The 19,446-nt window shown below is 46.1% G+C and overlaps 1 protein-coding gene across 1 annotated transcript in view; it reads right to left on the bottom strand.

The window, feature by feature from the left end:
- Positions 1-1,998: 1,998 nt before the first annotated feature.
- The window catches only part of AKAP13 (A-kinase anchoring protein 13), a 197,389-nt gene continuing 179,941 nt past the window's right edge, over positions 1,999-19,446 (bottom strand). The window contains exons 29-39 of the mRNA XM_086756870.1: positions 18,254-18,330; positions 16,702-16,883; positions 16,536-16,618; positions 16,029-16,208; positions 15,307-15,462; positions 13,146-13,216; positions 12,577-12,621; positions 11,364-11,414; positions 10,570-11,019; positions 8,503-8,815; positions 1,999-7,673 (exon numbers count right to left, since the gene is read on the bottom strand). Of these exons, the coding sequence (XP_086612996.1) occupies positions 7,624-7,673; positions 8,503-8,815; positions 10,570-11,019; positions 11,364-11,414; positions 12,577-12,621; positions 13,146-13,216; positions 15,307-15,462; positions 16,029-16,208; positions 16,536-16,618; positions 16,702-16,883; positions 18,254-18,330 (1,658 nt within the window). The 3' untranslated portion in view covers positions 1,999-7,623. The remainder of the gene's footprint in view (positions 7,674-8,502; positions 8,816-10,569; positions 11,020-11,363; positions 11,415-12,576; positions 12,622-13,145; positions 13,217-15,306; positions 15,463-16,028; positions 16,209-16,535; positions 16,619-16,701; positions 16,884-18,253; positions 18,331-19,446) is intronic.

Raw genomic sequence — 19,446 nt, 5'->3', positions numbered from 1 at the left:
TTCCACCCCGGAGCCAGCGCCGGGACTGAACCCAGCAAGGGCAGGGAAGGGGAAATGCAGATAACACAAACATTAAAGGTGTCGCTAAACCGTCTTTCCAAAGAGCCTCTCCTGTGCCTGTCAATGCGCCTTTTAGAGTCCCATCCAAGCGAAAGGACCTCTTCTAAGTCCTTTTAGGTGAAGGTGCCAGTGAAAATCCAGCCACATTCACATAATCCACCACGTGGGCCCACAGGAATCTTTTGCTCTACCCCTTTACTGGTAAGAAGTTGGGGCTGGGCAAGAAACTTGGGGTGCTCAGAAACACATCAGGTACATCTGAAATAATTGACCTGTGTGGTGTGGGGAGAACATCCATTTCACCGTCGTATCCATGTAGTAATGGACAGCCTGTAGATGACATTGTGGAAAGCTGGTTTTGGATATTCAAACTGCTACATGGAGATGGCCTGGAGAGGCGAGGTCCTTCATTTCCGCCTCTGCCAAAGGCGATTTGCACTGCCTGCCCAGGCTCCTCTCCGGCTTCTAGAAACAGGAGCTTTGCGCTGTGCGGGACCAGAGAACCTCACGCTGCCCAGTTTGCTCTGCACCTTGGCCTTTCCCTGGCAGGAGCTTGATTTAGCAAGAATTTGGTTTTCTAAATACGATTCATAAACAGCAAATAATGTTCTTCCTCCGCCTGTGACTGACGCCTGTTGTATCTGGTAAACCAGTGCTTCTAGCAGCAGCATCTCGTGCTTCCAGCAGCAGAAGCGGCTGTTGTTTCACCGCCGCAACGCAAGGGCTTGGGGTAACCCAAACAGTGCTTTTGTCGGGCATCCAGGTCGCAGAGCCAAGAGGGGCCACAGGAAAACGTGCTCATTAAACACCGTACAGAGGAGCCGACCTTGCGGCGAAAGCTTTTATTCCCTCCAGTGAATAGGTGAGCTGGGACGAATGGGAATGCAAATAAAATGAGGACTACTGAACAGGCGGCGAGATAAACACGCTCTTTCATCTCCTGGCTCGCACCCAGGGAGCTGCTGGTCTGGGAGCGAGCGCTGCGTGACAGGGCGTAGGTTTGGGTTCACTGACACAATCCAGGTTTGTAGAACAGCACGCGCAACGCAAACACCTGTGAGGACGAGTGAAATAGCGAGATGAAGCAATTCCTCTGCGTCAGAATCAACACACAGAGGGTGACGGGTGCAGGTCCCCCCGCTCCTTCTGCCTGGGTAGAGGATGCTCCAGTCCCGTGCGCGAGTAGCGGCACAGAAGCAGCTGTGGTCGCTTTTACAGGTAAAAGAAAATGATGCTGGAGAAACCCCCGCCACCGTGGCCCTCTGTGCCGGCTCCTCATGGTGCAGGCTCTGTACTTTCGGCACCCTCTTCTGCCTGGACTGCTGCCTGCAGGCACTGGGAACACCACCAACCTTGTACCTGCACCTTCCCAGGCCAGAGGATCGACCTGGACCCTGGCTAAAGCGTTTCTGCTGGGTCTCCTCTTGCAGGGGACGTGGGAATACGTAAAGCACAACGCTTCGTACCTGCAAACATCCCTCCTTCAGTCCCCGTCCCTGTGACGAGATGTGGCGTCTCTAATTCTCTCAGACAAATGAGATAAACCCACTGTGTCCGGGATTTGCCGGAGAGGCAGAGCTGTTTGAGCCGTACGCACGCAGCCGCCAGACCGCCATTTATCTCGGCTTACTGAGCTGAAGTGGCCGAGATAACGGCTGCGACACTTCCTCTTCTTGTAAAAAGAGGAAAAGCCTTGTGTGTGTTGGGGGAAAAACCCCAAGGAGCTGAAAATCATTACGGCCATATGCCCTTCAGCAAAATGCAAATCTCCTAAGAGAAGGAAAATACGTTAAAGAGTCCAATGGGCTCTGGAATCCAGATGATAAAAGCAATGCAAACATTTGATTGCAGGTTACAGTCACGTCTATACATTCAGCCTCCGTGCAACAAAGTCAACAGCAGAAATACCAAAGTTGTGGAAACCTTCAGGCAGAAAACTCAAGACTTAAAATCAAATTTATTTAGAGGAAAAATGACTTTACAAGAGGTTGATGCTGATAACTAAAAAGGAAGATAAATAAAAGCTTGTTACAAAACCTAATGGTTTCTGGCAAGTTACAGAAAAATTGAAGAATTTTACAGTCAATAACCTGCTCACTTTTTACATAATTACAAATTAACATACAGCAATTAGGTTTTACCCTCTTTTTTAAAAATTCTTTTTTTCAACTTTTTTTTTTTAAACTTTTCTTTTTAAACAGGTTCAACATGAAAATGCAAAGCATTTTTATTTTTATTTTTTTTTAAGAAACAAACCAAAAGCAGAGGTATATCAGGTTATTAGAATACACCTCCTCAATGCTCTGGGAATTCCTCAAGTGCATTCCATATTAGTACAAAATAAACACCAGGCTAAACTTTAACCATAGGCGAACTGAACTGGACAAAAATTTTTTTTTTTTTTTAGTGAGTGTTTAATATTGATAAAGAAAATAGTAAAATACTTCAAAGGATGGGAAGGATGGATACCTATAGAGAGCTCAAATACATACGAAGCTTACAGCTGTATGCAAAGCAGTGACTGTTATCCCGTGCCCCCTCCCCCCAAGCAATGGAAGCTGCATATATTTGAGCAAAGCATCAGTGTCGGTGAAATGCATGTGGAAGGGAAGGGCACCAAGCCCTGCAAACGCAGGTGGGAAGGGAGCTAGCGTGACGCTTCCCATCGCTCGAGAGCGCGAGGTGTGTGAGATTAAGCCAGTTCAGCTCGCCTATCTTTAAAACTTAGCTGCATCACCAGATCAAGAACCGTTGATTGCTGCCCCTTCTGACACATGAAGCAAGAGTTTCGAGCAGCAGGGGAGGTTTTTTATTTAAAAGGGTGCCTTAAATTATGTTAAATTCCCAAACCTGGCCAGCAGGCAGAATAATTTCCAGAGTTCTGGTTAACAAGGAATGTTTTGTAGGATTTTAGCAGTTACTCTCCTGTGCCCCCTGCCCAGTCCTCCCTTGCCCCGTGCCACAGATATCCTAGACAGCTTCCTTGGGATTTGGCACCTGATGAACCTCTTCTGACTCAGTGGCATTTGGAAGGACTGGATTCTGGTGTTTTAGCAACAGCTCTGAGATATCTTAGTGCCTCAAAGAAGGTGCAAAGATGACTGGACTCTACAGATGCTCTTGCCTTTGGAAGGCAATACAAATCTGCACAAGCGAATGGCATTACTGTGCTTCTCAGCAGTGGTCAAACTTTAAGCGTGACACGAAAAGTCCACCCTCAGTGGCGGTGAGAGCTCCTGCCCCAGGGATGGCACTTGGGAGGTCTTCCACTGGCCTGACAGTAAATAACTTAGTGCATGGAAAGGGTCTCACTTAACTGACTTGGTTGCATCCCCCCACACTTCCTTTGCCCTGGGTTTCTCCAAGGAAAAGGGAGATGGAGGGCAAACCGCTGTGAGGAAGGTGATGGTGACGCCAGCACGGGCTCTCCTGGCAGATACACCTGAGCCATCAGAAGCCAGTTCTCTGGTCCTGCCACTCAACTTGTCTGCAGTGGGACTGTAGTCAGATTCACACCCACTTTAGTCTAAAAATAATACAAAAAAGCTTGGGCTTTCCTCCCCTCCCGGGGTAAAGCCCACCCAAACCAGGAATATGCCTACTTGCAGCTCAGATTTTGCTGAAGAGGGGAGCAATGGAAAAGCTGATTGTCTCCATGTAACCAAACCAAAAAGGGACAAGACCAGTTCCATGTAAAGTGCTTTATGGCATCAAACTGACATCAAGTTACATGTTGAGATGATTGCTTCATTTAAAAGAAGGTAAGGCCAACCCCACACAACTCCATCGAGTCTCACACCGTTTGCTACAGCTGCTCTCTACCGCCGGGGTATTCCAGCAACCCCAGCTAATACTGACCACTTCTGTACTTTCTGAGCCCACGCTCCCACTTCCCTGGTCACTGGAACTCCTTCTGCTGGGCAGGGATAAAGACCAGGCAAAGAAAAGCCCAAGAAAAGCAAGTCTGATTTTTCCCCTCCATGAAACACTAGCAGAAAAAGCTCCGAGAGCCTTTGCAGAGTCCTCTTCTCCCTCCAACAATACGGGCTTTGCACAGACATTTTTGAACCTGCTCTGTGTGCCAGGAACCCAGTGCAAAACAGGGTGGTTTGGGTGCTCCAAACGGGATCAAGGGACCGGCTCTGGGAACCAGATCCAGCATCAGGCTGGGCTGAAGAAATAACACGCTTTCAACAACTGCAGGATGGATGCCAGGTGTGGAACTGGAGCAAATGCATTTTAAGGCCAGGAAGAAGAAAGGCTTTGGTGCTGTAAAGATGGGACCATGCTCTAGCAGACAACCCTAGGCAACCCGCAGGGATCAGAGCGGGAATCCAACTCTGGGAACCTACACCAAGCCTTTCCAAAGAAAACCTGAGAGGGGAAAAATGAAAGGCTAAAGAGATAAAAACAAGCCCTCGTCTTCCTAAAGGTGAAAGAAGGAGGAAGCAGTGTGGGAGTAAAGGCTTCATTCCAAAATAAGTGAATCATACAGTAACATACGTCCTCCAGGGACAAAGGTCTGTCCACCAGAATTTAAGACACAAACAGCTTTGATACGCAGTGTTCCTGGTCAGTGCGTTTCTGACTCATGCCCGTGGTTTCCTTGACAAGGAACCATGGGGACCTTAGGAGATCACTTTCGCTTAGGGCACTGAATGATTTTTAGATTTGCACAGGTCAGAAGAGACGGTCAAGCCAGGCAGAGACTCAGCCCTGCTGCCCTGCGTCTCGCGTCTCCTGTCTGATGCCCTTCTCGGAGCCATGGGACATTCCTGTGTCGTGAATTCAAGATATGTTGGGCCTGGGAAAAAGACAGCAGGATGAAAAGAAAAGCTCATCCTGGCGAAGGCTATTACAGACTGAGGGGGACTTTCAGAAATACCGGGGACCTGATCTCAGTTTACACAGCAGTAAATGAGCCATGCACTGCTTTGGTTTCCAAAATTTTCAGCTTGACACATTCATTTTCACAGATGTACAAACAGCAGGGCAGAAGCTATTTTGTGAAATCAGTGTTTTTCTTAGGAAAAAGATAACACCACAAAACCAGCACATGCCTCCTCCAGCTCCTTTCAGGTTCAGGAGAAGAGGTGCCTGGATCTCCCTGGACAAGCGACCGGACCCTCACGTCACTGCAGCCACTCCATGTTTTGCTTTTTCCTTTGTCTCCATGAGGTATTAGAAAGTCTAAACAAAATATTTAAACAAGGAAACTAACTGATAGGAGGAGTCTTGTCTGAAGTCACTGCTTCTTTTTCCAGATTTTTTTGGCCCAAAGATGCTCTGCCTTAAAGAAAGCTCTCAGTTGAACTTGTGTTAACTCTGGCCATGGCACGGGCTGCTAAGCAGCACTGCCCAAACTGTGGGTTTGTAGGAATCGGGGAAATGAGAACATTTGGTTTACCAATCTCTTGGTAAGAAAACAAAAAAAAAAAAAAAAGGGGGGAAAGAAAAAAAAACAAATCACCCCTCAAACCCCTAAATAAAAGCAAAATAAAAAATAAAAATAAAAAAATAAAACCAAGTAAACTTCTTTTAAAAAAGAACTCTTTCAAATAAACAGAAAGATAAATATTTTTGCAAGCCCTGCTTGCAATTAAGAACAAGCACCAAATAATATTTAAAAAAGCAAAATAAAAATAAATCTCAAACCTTTTTCCTTTCTTCCTTTTTTTTTTTTTTTTTTTTTTTTGAGTCTTAATAGTTTAGAGAGCTTCAAAAGCAAGCAGGCGGTTTAGGATTCCTGCACTGACCAAGACAGACCAGTCTAAGCATCCACCTCACCATCAACGTTGCTGGTACTCATCAGCAACAAGCTCTGAAAACTGCTGCAGGTTACTAGCTTGTGAGAAGCCAGAGAGCACACTGAAATCAAACAATAGTGCAAGAAGAGAGAGAGATATATATATTTTTTTAAAAGAAAAATTGGTAGGAAAGGAAATGCACTTGACAGTTTCAAATTCTGAGCAAACCCTTGAGCTATTTTGAAGCTGACAGTGTCTCATAACTTTAGAAATCCACTCGGGCAATTCCCCTCAGAGAATTTTGGAAAAAAGTTTGGCTTGCTGCATTTCTTTTCCCCCACTGAACACATTCCTGTATTCAGCAGCTGTACAAACACCTCAGAGTCGGCACAGCGAGAGCCACCCTCGGACCATCCCCTTTCTGCTGATGGCAACACAGGGACACACGGACGCTTTCACCCTAGAGCCCATGGCAATGGAAATGGACCTGCCACGCGGGACCTTTGGACTTGTCCCACAGCGTTTTTGTCCATGAGAACATGTATTATCTCCCTAGAAATGGTTACTGAGCGCACGGAATTGTAACTATGAGCTGCCCCATTGGAGTTTGCTCTGCTTCCCTGACCTGCAACGCCTCACTAAAGTACTCTGAAATTGCTGCTGTCTCATTCCACCTTAGAAACGAGCACAGGAAGCTGACAAAATTCAGAGAAACAGAAGCTCAACGGTAACACAAAAAGTAGGGGAAGTAAAATACAAATAACAGAACAAAGGTCCCTGAAAGTAGATTTTCAATCATTGCTCCAGTAAGTCACCAGGCTGGTAATGAAGAGATGTCAAATGCAACTGAAGAACTATATTCTGGCAAAAAAAAAAAAAAAACTTTACTTAGGGGCTGGAAGGAGAGAGCAGGACCTCAAAGAGGTTGTGTAAAAAAAATGTGGCTTAAGAGTTGTTCCCACTTGAACACTGTTCTGGCTCCCTGGGGTTGCCTTACAAGCCTACCAAACTTCTCTTTTCGGCATTGTTTTAAATATACCCAAAGACATTCTGCTTAATTCTGGAAACAGTTTGATATTTAAATCCTCTGCCTCATGGAAATCTTTTGGAATTACTTTAAATTTATTTTTTTTCCCCTCTGAATTTTTGTTTTGAACGCTGTTACTGCTTCCTGGTGCAAGGTACCTTTCTGAAACAAAGCAGTCCATACACCATGAGCAAAAAAGTGGCGTGCAAGTCAATGGCGTTACAACTGGAGCAGTAAGGGCAAGATATTTAATATCTACATGCTCCCTGAAAGTCATCAGGTATCATCTATCCCCATGGGCCGAGCTAAGCTTGGCTGTACAGACTGTAAGCATATCCCAGTGGATACATAGATACATATATGTATATATACAGTATATCTATATATGCCAGTGTGTACGCACCATTTGTAGAGTCCTAATCTTTTACTAAATGTGTGGTTTTGGTTACGTTCCCCAGAAAAGGGGAATTTGAAGGCACAGACCCCTTAAGGCTACGTTCTGTCATCCTTCAGCAGTAAGAAGAGACAGAAAACACCTATCCCAAGCCATTTAACCCAAGGTTTGCACAGAGAGACGGTACTATTTGCCATGCAGTCAGCCTCTGCGGTGAGAATTCACGCAAAACCACAGAAGAGAGGCCCTTTCCCATCACTTAACAGACTTCATAACATGTTTTATTTAAAACCTCCAAATGCTTGTCAGATGCAGGCACCAGCAGCGTGCTGTGGAGTGGGCAGGGAGATGTCCACTGTACCAATGCCAAGAGTGACTGATGGAACCGTCTGTTATCAGCAGAAGATCTCCTCACCCTCTGGAGGTGCTTCTGACGAGTGAGAATCTGCAGGACAAAAAAAAAAAACAGGTGGGAATCACTATGGGAATACAGGAATACAGCAGGCAGAGTGGGACTCCAGCTGCACAGGAACCTCGCTGTCTGCCAAATCCACTGGGCATCTTAAAAGATGTCCAGTTCCTCAGTGAGCAACCATGAAATTATATCTCTTAATTGATGAGCTTTCCTGTATACAAATTGGAAAACATCCGCCAGTTAATATGGATAAAGCCGGTCATCCGAGGACGTGAGATCAGATTTCATGTGGGTCAAAGGTTTGAGGTGCAGAACTAAGTCCTAAGGGGATGCAAAACTACCAGAGAAAAAAACTGCATGTGTTTTGTTCAGATCAAGAGACAAGACAGACTGGCTGGAGGGGAAGGGAGAGGCCACCAGAAGCGTTGCAGGTATTACTTCCAAACTACAGAGGTAAAGCAGACAGCAGTGCCGCAGGAGCTGCAATAGCCAGGAGCATCCAGGCAGCAGCTCCTGAAAACATATACACTGAAGCAGGACATTTTCCTCCTCGAAGCAGGGATTTGAAAAATACATGGAGAACTCAGCCCACGGAAGCTGCTCAGGACAGGATGGGGAAGGGAAGGAGCAGGGAGCAGTGTGCCTCTCTGACAGCCCCAGGGAGTGCAGAACAGGAAGAAAAGCCCAGAGAAGATCACTTCAAGCTGGGAATTCCACTCATCACAGCTGATCTTCTCCATCTCTGTGTTACCACCCACATTCAAGGATGGGTTTTGTGGCTTCCGCAAGTTTGCTGGCTGGAGGGAAAAGCCAGCTCACCAACCGTGAAAACAGACTTGTGACCTTCCCTGACACTCACCAGACTGTTGGGAGCGATGCCCCCTGCCCTTTTTCTTCTTTTCCTTCTTCTCCTTTGGTTTGGCTAAACTGAAGAGGCGGGTAGGCATCTGGGGCTGTTCCTCAGCTGCCTTGTTAGTCTGGTTTGTTGTGCTAAGCAAATGGAAAGTGCTTTTCTCTTTGTGTGTCCTTGAAAGACTGTTCCTTTTGGGGGAGACAGACAGTTCTGCATCAAAGTGCCCTTGTTTAGGAAGGGAAGGGCTCTTCTGCTTGGAAGAGTCATCGATGCTGGACTGGGAGGAGACTCTTGCAAGCTTCTCATGTAGATTTGAAACCTATAAAGGAAAATAAAAGTGTTTCATTGGGGCATGAAAGAGGCTAGCAGAGAACTTGGGTAGGAAAGGTGTGTTCCAGAGGACTCATGCAGACAGATATTGTTCTTGTGAATACCCAGCTAAAAGGTGGTTCCCATCCAGGCAAAACAGTAAGAGAAGCAGCCCTCTCTGTTTAAGATGAAGAAACAACGCATATAAAGTGTAATGCTCCAGTATCTTTTGCTCCTACATGTACTATGCTATGTATCAACAAGCCAAGGGCAAATATTCTCTAAGATCTTGATACCAAGACTCACTCTACATCATTCAGGCACACAGACGGTGGCAGAAGGCCAAGGAGAAGCGTGCCTATCCGGCAGGGGAACGCCAGCACACAGCACCGGAGCAGCATGTGTCAAAGGAAGCCTTCCCAAGCAAAAGATGAAAGCAAAACAATTTTTCCTGATTTTTTTTTTCCTAACGGCTGTCTCAGGATGTAATTGAGCTCATACATTCAAAGGGAAGATCAAAACAACAGCTCAACAAAGCCTCAAACTCTATTAATAGCTCTGAAATGTCAGTAAGATACCTGCCTAGAAAAGGTGCTTCCCCCCCTCCTGATCCCACAGGCCTCGCAGTTTTTACCTCCCAGCCTCTCCCACAGCATCCATATCCTTCAAATGTCTACATGTGCTCGACGCTGGAACAGCTTCACCGTGCGCTTGGAAAACTTCACGCCTGATCAGGAACTGGGGAGGGAGGGAAGGAGCAAGCCCTCCTCTGATGATTTGCTTTTCAGAGCTCAGTGCTGAGCTCTGCAATTAGTCCATTCAGGCACCCAAAATCATTTCCATTCTGCAATCCAACATTTATAAACTAATTTTGCTATAGCTCTAAGCAAATTACATTCAGAATTAGTGAGTTACAAACAAACAAAATGATCAACAACAGGCTTAAGGTTCAAATTCAGCCCATGTTTTGCCAATGGATGCTTGTTCTCCTCAGATTGCTGCACAGTTACAAAAAAAAAATAAATCCCAGCTTGCCGAAAAATGCACAAAGCAGGATCTGTGTGTGGGCTTTGCTTTCTGGTTGTGGGCAGCCTGACACCAGAAGCCTCCTGCAGCAGAGTCAGGGCTCTTTGCTCACTGAGCCAGGACCAGACTGCAGGTGGCCAGCCTCTTTAGGACAGGGACAATGCCCATCTCTTTGCTAGATATTGAGAATGCTTTTGGAGATGGACGTAAGCACACAAACAGCCTTCCCCTGCAGTTAGCCACCTCGCAAGTGGCTTTCATGGCAGCTGGAGGGTGTAGCTAACCCACAATGCTCAGGTGCTGTTTCCGAGAAGAACATCTTATCTGCCTGACCGCCCCCCCCAGAGCTCAGCCCCCGTGGGGTGAAGGCCAAAGGCAATATTGACCTCCTGGGATTGCCTAGGGCATCTCCTCTGCAAGCCAGCCACCTCTGCTCTGTCAGCTGCCAACAAGTGGCACAGAAAACCTGGCAGACCTCCGGCTGTTGTAACCACCTACTGCTCAGGACCGGCCAGGCATCCTGAATACATCACGTTGCATCAACACCGGCAATGCCTCAGCAGCTCTGGAGGTGCAAGAAACGCAGCCCTGCACATCACGTGCAAGGAAAGAGCCAGTTTTAAATACCAAGCCCTGTGTGTCTAGGGCTGGGCTGGCACCAGTAGGCCCAGGAGCCATCCAGGAGCTCTCTGCAGGGAACAGCTTCTCTCCTATAGCCTGGCTGTCGGCAGCATTTACCTGGTTGCGGTCAGCCTCCTGCCGCATTTGAGCTAATCGTTCCACGTCTTGCTTGAACTGCGCCTTCTCCTTCTCCAGCTGCTTCTGTGCTGTGCGAAGTCTCTCCAGGTCAAGTTGGTAGGCGGCCTTCTTCACCTGCAGCTCCTCTCGCTCCCGCTCAAGATCCTGCCACCCTCTCTGGACCTGCTCCTCTCGCTGGGCCAGGTGGATCTCCTGCTCAGCCAGCTCTTTCTCCCGGACTTCCCACTCTTTCTCTCTCCTCCTCCTTTCCTCCTGGTGCTGTGTTTGCTGCTTCTTCAGGTTGGCCAACTCCTGGCGCTGCTTCTCCAGGTTGCGCTGCTTCTCCTGCTCCAGCAGCGAAGTTGGCCGGAAGAAGCTTCGGGTCAGAGCCCTCTCACTCAGAGCAAGCTTCTGGTCCTCAATGTAGGTGTCCTGCTGCAGCACGACGCCCTAGGAGAGAAGGGGACACAAATCACTGCAGAGCTTTCTCCACAGAGAGAGGCTCAATCCCTGAAAACCTCAGGGTGCCATATCGAATCCCATCTTCCCCCATCAAATTCACAGCTCGGCACTGCTGCCTTGCGGCTGGCAGAGCATCTCCCCCAGCAGCTTCCCAAATTCAGGTGAGCACCGGTTCACTTAGGCCTGGCTGCGGCGTAATCAGCTGCACAGGGACATGACAAGCAAAAGGGGAAGGGGAGACGAGGAGCGAAGCATGAGCAGTTGTTACTGGCTGGTCGGATGCGCGGTTTGGGCAAGTGGCATGCAAAAGCAGGATGAACGGCCAAGCCTACCTGCAAAGCACTGAGCAGCTTATGGAGGCTGGTAATGGTTTGGAGGACCTGCTGCAAGAAAACAAGAGCGTTGCTATTAGGTCTGGGTGCCAGGGTACGCGTAAAGCACCCTCCTTTTCCACCGTGACCCAGCAGTGGGTCTGACAAGCTGTACAGCCATCCCTCTACACATTCGTTTTTCTCACTTTTCACTTGCAATGACTGCATCATCCCCCGGTACAAAAATACATCCCCTGGACATCTTTCAGGGGTGCCTGGCATCATCTTCCTCACTTTCCTAACTGTCAGTGCAGCAGGGGAGGAAATATCTGCAAAAGTACTGAAATGCAGAGACCTCACAGGAACTCCTGGGTTGTCTCTGCAAACCATTTCCCAGAGCATCAGCTTGCTCAAGAACAAGCACAGGGATAGGGACGAAACCTGGCAGTTCACTTAAAAATTTCAGGGAAAGGACTTCAAGGGGTGCAAAAAGAAGAAATCTTAAAATGAATGAGGATTATTTGTACTCTTCCACCCTCGGCTGACCCACACAAGTCCCAGTGTCATTAGACAGAAAAACTGCAATACAGCAGGCACACAAGGACAGCCGGTGTGTTCATGGAGGCTCTCTGGAAATACAGGTAAATGTGAACACATCGTGCATCAATACAGAGCAAGCTGCTCTGGAGCAATGCCCTATCCCTAAATATATTTTTAGCCTATCTAAAATTTATCTGAATCTCTCATAACCTACAATTACTTTTAAGAAGAAGAAAAAGCATTGCGGTATTTGCAGTAGTGGTGTGATAGCCCATATTAAGAGAATTGCTTCTCGTTCTGCCATTAATGCTAATTGGCAGTTATGAATGTGTATCAAAGGGAGAATAGAAATCTAATTGCCCCAATTCACTGCACCTGCAACATAAAATTAAACTCCCTCTGTCTGCAGATGCACAATAAATACAGCCCTGTGCATCCTGGTGGTAATTAACCCTTGCTGCCTGTAATCAGCACATATCATCCCGCTGGCAAGCAGATGACAATCAGCAAATTCCCTGTCTGAACATCCAAGGTTAAACAAATAAATGACACAGTGGGTTCAGCTTAATGTATTTACAAGTCTACATGCGCTTTAGCAAATGAAATGTATTTTCTTCTACATTATCACCTATTGAGACAAATTCACTTGCCACTTAAATGAAGGAAACAGCTGAGCAGCAGAATCAATTCTTACCTCGTTATTCCTTTTCAACATGAAGATCAGATTAGCATTTCCACCCTGTGAAAAGATCACAGATTTAATATGAGGACAAATGAGAAATCACAGTAAATGTGTTCTGAAGCTGAACTAATGACAGACACATTAAACCTCCTCTCCATCTTCCATTCGGGGAGAATTCATGCATGTTTTTTCGGCAAGTTAAAATCATCTAAAACAAAATGTTAATTAGGTATCGTTTTGTAGTTATATAATGGATTGATCCACAGCAAGAATACGTGCAAGGTTATAGCTGACCTTATCATTTCAATAATGAGGCATGATTAAACACATGCTTCAGCTGATCTGCAGACAGATGGCAGATAGCCTGTGCCACAAAGGAATACTGCTGATTGGCAATGGTTTTCAAGTCAGGATTTTAGCTAGAGCAAAGAATTTTTGGCTGCATACTTCCAATTTTATTTCATTTTTAACTTATTAGGATATAGCCAATTGTCAAGAAATTCAGGCATTTTTCAAGACTTGAATATCCACTCTCTTGACATCTGAATTCAGCGGCAGCAGATAGATAAACCAAGTGATACCTTCTTTAAAACGCTGTCGGACTCCGTTCTCCGAAGGTCCTGAGCATCGTCGCCTTCATCTTTCGCTCCACCTGAAGGAAGAAGCCAGCATTGACACTGGTTATTCAACATTTTAAGCCTCAGATAAACTTGCTAATGTCTGAGAAATTTAATACAGGAAACTCAGATGTTTCACAAAAGGGGACACAGAGCTTTTGACACTAACCAAAGGCATTTGCTCCCTGTGTACATACAAATCATATCAGCACCACCTGAAAAAGTGGATCTGAACTCATACTAGGATTGACTTTGGTTTCAGACAATGTGCTGATAAATTCAGCACACTCCTATTAATTGGTGCTGTCTAGCCCCTGCACTGCTGTCTACTACCAAAGAACGCTTGCTGAGAAGACATGAGGCAGAATGAGAGCAGACAGAGAAGAATAACAGTATCATATCAGGGTGTATTACTGCAGGTACAGTTTCAATGCCTCTCTTGTGCACGTGCAATTTACAGCTGGGTCAGATATTGCTGAGCAATACCTTGTGTAATTTTATGCTAAGAATTTCTCCTTAGCCTTAGTTATCAGAAACCTGTATCTTCAAAGGGCACCAGACTTGTCTTTCTAACATCCCCCTGGATGGCTCATATCAGTGCTCCTGAGCAGGACTGAACTCACTTGCGGAGCCAAGAGGGCTGTAGCCCTCCACCTGCTGTGCCTAAGAGCACGTTCTTCTGCTCATGGCGGTGAAGAAGTTGTATACAGCTCTTCAGACCTCTAGCTCTTGCCAAGACTCTTACACTTCCCTTGCCAGCTGAGATGCAGCCCATGGGGAAAACCCACACCTGCACTGGTAACCTCTCTATTGCCACTCTTTCAATGATAAACAACTTCACATACACCTGTATCTGCAGCAATGTGAAGGACATGGTACCTAACGCAAAGGCCCTCTCCTCCCACCACCCCCCAGGCAGGCTTTGCTATTAAAGGCTGACCCTCAAGTCCTCCTAACAGACCTTCTCTCCTGCGCCACATCCTGGGACCTTCCACCTCTTTGCAGGAGGAAACACCTCCCTTTTGCTTTGCTGGAGGGAAGAACGAAGGGGAGTCAAGTTATAAGCCTTGCCCAAGGTGGTACAGGTTGTGAACAGAAAAACTGGAGATGAAAGCAAGGTTTCATGCCTTCCAGCCTCCAGCTGAACAAACAGTCCCTGCATTCTTTTGCCAAATTCTCCCAAGACTCTACAACTACTGAAATACAATCTAATTCAAAAGTGGACATTTCTATGGAAAACCTAGAGCTAGGCAATGAACAGCCTGAGGTTGTCCAATTCATCACCGCAACAGAGGCACAACCCTAAACAAACCCCTCCAGTGTGAATATATTTGCCATTACGATGACAAGGCCTGTGGAGGGCTTTGCAGCTTTCTAATAGAGCTGGGAAAACCTCTACATACTTCTCATGTCTGACTGTCTGGAGTTAACACTGCTCCTTTAATGCATGAGGTCAGACAAGGTCCAACGAGCCCAACGCTGAGACAGACACTAGCGCAGCAAAACTGGCTGCATTGGGAGTATGAGCGAGACCACAGAGAAAGGAATTTGAGGACAGGGAAGTTTCTGATGACTAGGGTAAAGAAAGAGAGCACTGGGAAGCAGCCAACTATGCCACTGAAATAAATATTCACACATTTGTTTGGGAGAGACTTAATTGCAGGACTAACACATGCAGTTGTATGCGGAACACAAATGCATAGAGAACAGAGCCAGGGGAGAAGGTGCTCGATTCAGCGATATCCTCATCCGTTCACAAACGCAACAGCACCAGGCTCCTGCTGGAAGATAACTGAAGAACGAAGAACAGAGCTGCAGATATTATAAGAACATGAAGAAACTAATCTATTAAGAAGCCAAATGCTTTCATGTGGCAAGAAGGATGATACAGAGAGGGGAGTGAAGAGTTCAGATGTCTAATCCTCACACAACCACGGGTTCCCAACAACCGTAATTCCACCTGTACATATGCTTTTTTCCTAATCTGTTATTTAACCTATCAACTGTTATTGGAGAGGAGTTGGGAAATGTAATCAGCAGCTGCTGGAGTCCTTCTGAAGCAAGAGGATATGACAACATTGTATATTACTAACAAATGCTGATGTGCACACTTGTAACTACTTACACTTGGAGGCATTCATCTGATGACTGTCAAATCCTCCAAAAGTTTCTGCCCTCCTAGGGAGAGAGATGGGGCCAACTCCTCCTTCTTCAGTGCTGCTGACCTGCTGCCCGAAGGCAGTGCCCAGGCTCCTGTTCACCAGGTCTTGCAGCAGTTCCACTGATAAAAAGCAACGATATCTCTGTTAAAGACCACCTCAGGCTTCTGAGCTATTTTCACCCCTATCTGAGCTCAGGTCAGACATTCACATGCTATGCTGTACTAAGAAACGATGTTTCTAGGACAGTGATATGAACAGTAGGCATTCCCCCTGCAAAAACTCAGCCTGTCTGACCATTAACTCCAATTCCTGAAGCTCTGCACAGGCTTACACCTCCCTCACTTTCTCCAGGCAACCCTGGTGTGATCTGACAACAGCATTTAATAATTTTTAGCCACTTCCAAAATCACACTGGAAAGTTGGCCGAGTTTCCATCCATGCATGGTTGTTTTCTGTGCTGACTTCTTTTCTGCCCTCTTTCAACAGTCATCAATAACTGCTTCCTTTCCTGATCCTCATTACCTGTCCCTGAGACAATACCACGAGTGGCAATATCTCCTTATCTATGCTGTTATTCTTACAAAGAGAAACCTTCCCCTGCAAAATTGGTGCTTGAGGACTGACAGCTTCACTGAAGGTGGGTGTGTTGGTTAGTGTAATTAACGTGTCACCTTGACTTGCTCACCTTCATTTATCGCAGTTTTCATAATGGCCTCTCCTTTTGGTGCCTCTTCCGTGTTGGCTCGGAAGAGCAGCTTGGAGCCTGGCATGTCCTCTTGCACAGAGCTGTCTGCCATGTCCCGGAAGATCCTAGTCTTCTCCTCCAGCAAGAGAAGGATCTGCTTATCCTTCTGCTGAAGTTGTTCTGTAGAGGTGAACAGAAAACAGAGATGAAGGGAGGAAATAAAAGCTTCAGCAAGGAAACTGAGCAATTCCTGAGATACTGGCCCCATCTAGTGGGACCTCAAGATACAGCCTTGCCCTGTGCAGTCCTGTGCAGCAAAGGCATCCAGCAGGCTCAGAAAAAAATAATGCAAACAAGATGAGGTGAAAACAAGGATTGCAGTTATTTGCTGGATGCAGGATTCTCAGTCCTCTGAAAAATGTCATAGTTCAACCACAAAACCCAAACAGGAATTACTGTAAATTTGTCAAAAACCACTCCCCAGCTCTGTCCCAGGTAGGTTTTTACCTTTCAGTCCTCTCACTTTTGCATCCGACACTTTCTTTTCAAACTCAGACTCACAAGGGACTCCTTCATCTTCATCCTTATCCCTGAATGAGACACACATCTTAGTTACTAACAGAACACGACCATGTGCATCACCTGCCTTGTAAGAACAAGCTTGGCAGCTTACATGGTGTTCATTGTGTCTTGAATGATCTGTATCCAGCCGTTACGCTCTTCTTTGGAGCTGGCATGGACTTCCACCATTTCGGGATCCTTTACACCCATACTGATCAGGAACAAACCCTTCTCTTCATGAGCCACTTCTCGTACGATCAACTTCTTCAGAGAGATCACAGTAGATTTCTGGTCCTTTAGATGGAAAGAAATGCATGAGGAGGGTGAACGGTACTAGTTTCCAGAAGCAAACTAGCATTGAAAAGGTCAATACCCTTACTGCTACTTCTCTTCGGTTTGCAGCTATGGGTTATTTTTTAAAAAAATAAATTTTATTAAAAAATAAATCATTTTAATGGGGTCACAAGTACAGGAAAGGGCTTGCTTTCCACCATCAGTCCTGTAGAAAAAGCAATTTTGCCTTGTTCTATTTCAACAAGGAATTAATTTAAAATTGACTGTGGTTTTTGCAAACTGTACCATATTTTGCTGTAACTCCAGCAGACCTTTGATCTCACCTCCTCCTGCCCACACTCTCTGTGTCATTAATAGCACAGCTCCTTAAACTTAGTGCAGCTTGCTAGTGCCTGCTTCACACACGTTTTCTTGGCGATCTCTCTCTGGGATGGAGGAACATCTTGTTTTCAAATCCCACAAAACCCCTGCTGTTCTCAAAAGCTCACAGCTGACTCCTATGACAGACAAGCCTTGTGTGTAAGATGACATTCACTGTCTGCTATGGCCTCTGTGTAATCAGCCTACTCCGTTAAAACGTCCCTTTGCTGTGGTGGCATCTGCATATGAGTCAGCCCCGTTGTGCATTTTACAGGACGCTACACTGGGGTGGTTTGGTAGCGGTTCACTAGCAGGACTTGTGTGCGAATCAGCTCCCCCTGTGTAGAGCACCAAGTCTGTGCAGATTGTTGGTGGAACTGGAATAACAAATTATCAGCTTTCAATATGTTTAAAGGGTGGAAAGGTCACAAGGTTTAGCCAGTCTAGACCATGCCTGCAAGGTACAGCCCCAACAGACTCAATTAGGTACTAAGTTTTCTTTAGCAGGTCAGTGTGCCGAGCTCTTTTATGAGGCCTGCCTTCAAAAGCTAATGTTTTTGGTCTTGTGCATTATGAATATATTCTTCTGACATTTATTTTCAAGCTGTTCTGTTGAATTTACTGCAGTGGCATTTCCCTCCCCCCACCCACCATCGTAGCTCACAACGTATTAGGACATTTCCTTCTGCTGAGGTTCATTTTTACAATGTTTGCATTATCCCATTGCCCCCTCCCACCCCAATCACCGCTTCAGCTTGCACAAACTGAAAAGCAGTAAGTGTATCAAGCCACAGGCAGGTTTTCCAAGCCAATTATCTGCTGTGCCAAGGCACTACAGAAAGGGGAGGTGGGACACAAAGACATGTTTTCCTGTCAAAAGGGAGCCCGCTCAGCAAACAAAAATGTTAGAAGCAAGAGAATTAAGTTGTTTAGCAGGCAATGGCTGGCTTCACTGCCCAACACATATCAAGGACCTCTCAAGTAGAAAAGGAAGGAGGCTGAAGCCTTACCAGTGAGGCAAAGACATACTTCTGGTCCTTCTCCTGAAGGAACACGAGCATGTCAGAGAGCAGAACAGCCTGGACTTCTGCAAAAGAAAAAGCATACCAGTGCAGTATAACCACGCAACCCACTCTGAAACAGATTTCTTTTAATAACACCAGCGCTGGGGAGCAGTAGGGCCGTTTTTGTAAATCCTGGAAGCAGGGTCAATCTCCTGGTTAGCAGGAGGAGCAGGGGCAGCTCCTCAAGATGCTGGCTCAGGTTAGCTCTGAACTGACTTTGCGTTACACGGAATACAACAGCACTTGGGAAACCTGCAAGATTTTTCTCTCATCTGTTAGAGCAGGGGTGCTCCTCTCCAGCTATACGCTTTCTAACAGTTAGGACATGGGCAAAACAGTGAAAGCTAGAGACACTTACTGAGTAGAAATGTTGTTTTTCAAACAATCAATATTTTAGCCCTCAAGCAAAATATCTGCACAGGAAGTTTTGGGTTTTATGGTTCTCTTGATGAGTGGTTTGTGGAGTGTAAATTACTGTGCACTAACGTTTGTCAGCTGTGGTTTCTTTCCCAGGAAATACTGACTCCAGGAGCCACCACTAATTCTGCTCACAGACAAACATCTCTTGCTGACTCCAAGGGGAGCCCATAGAGCCTGCATGAGATGCAGGACCTTTCTTTCACAGGAGAAGGAAGCACAACATCAAGCCAACAGACGATTTTAAATCAGAATACAGCCTTTTCCCAGAGCACACGTACCGCCTTCCCAGTCTGCTAATGACAGATCACAAAGTTGCACAGCAACTACCAAGTATAATGCCCCACCCACAGCCCTCAGCACAAAGAGCGTTTGTGTAACGTACTTGGGAAATCTTGTGACAGAGAGAAAGCAAACCAAAAAGTTAAATCATCCTGTGGGTAATTCCTTCCATTCTGTTTTGGGAAAGCAGGATCCATTCCAGATAAAAGAACTACCAAACTCCAGTCAAAGCTGCAAAATGAACTTAAAGCTTTGCAAAGTTGACATTTGACTCTTTTCTTCTCTATCATCTGTGCACTTTGCAAGAGGGGAAAGGCCAAAAACCTCCAAGAAAAGTTCTTCCTATACTTCTCTGTGCTCCATTTCAAATCCCACAAAACAGCCCAAGTATATGAACTAGCTACTCTCTCCCTGGGCTCTGCAGCTTGTCTCCAGGACCT

Source organism: Chlamydotis macqueenii, chromosome 12 (genome assembly GCF_036417535.1).
Source record: "Chlamydotis macqueenii isolate bChlMac1 chromosome 12, bChlMac1.mat, whole genome shotgun sequence".
NCBI lineage: Eukaryota > Metazoa > Chordata > Aves > Otidiformes > Otididae > Chlamydotis > Chlamydotis macqueenii.
Note: the sequence above shows the minus strand (reverse complement) of the source record. Positions and strands in the feature narration are given on the sequence as shown.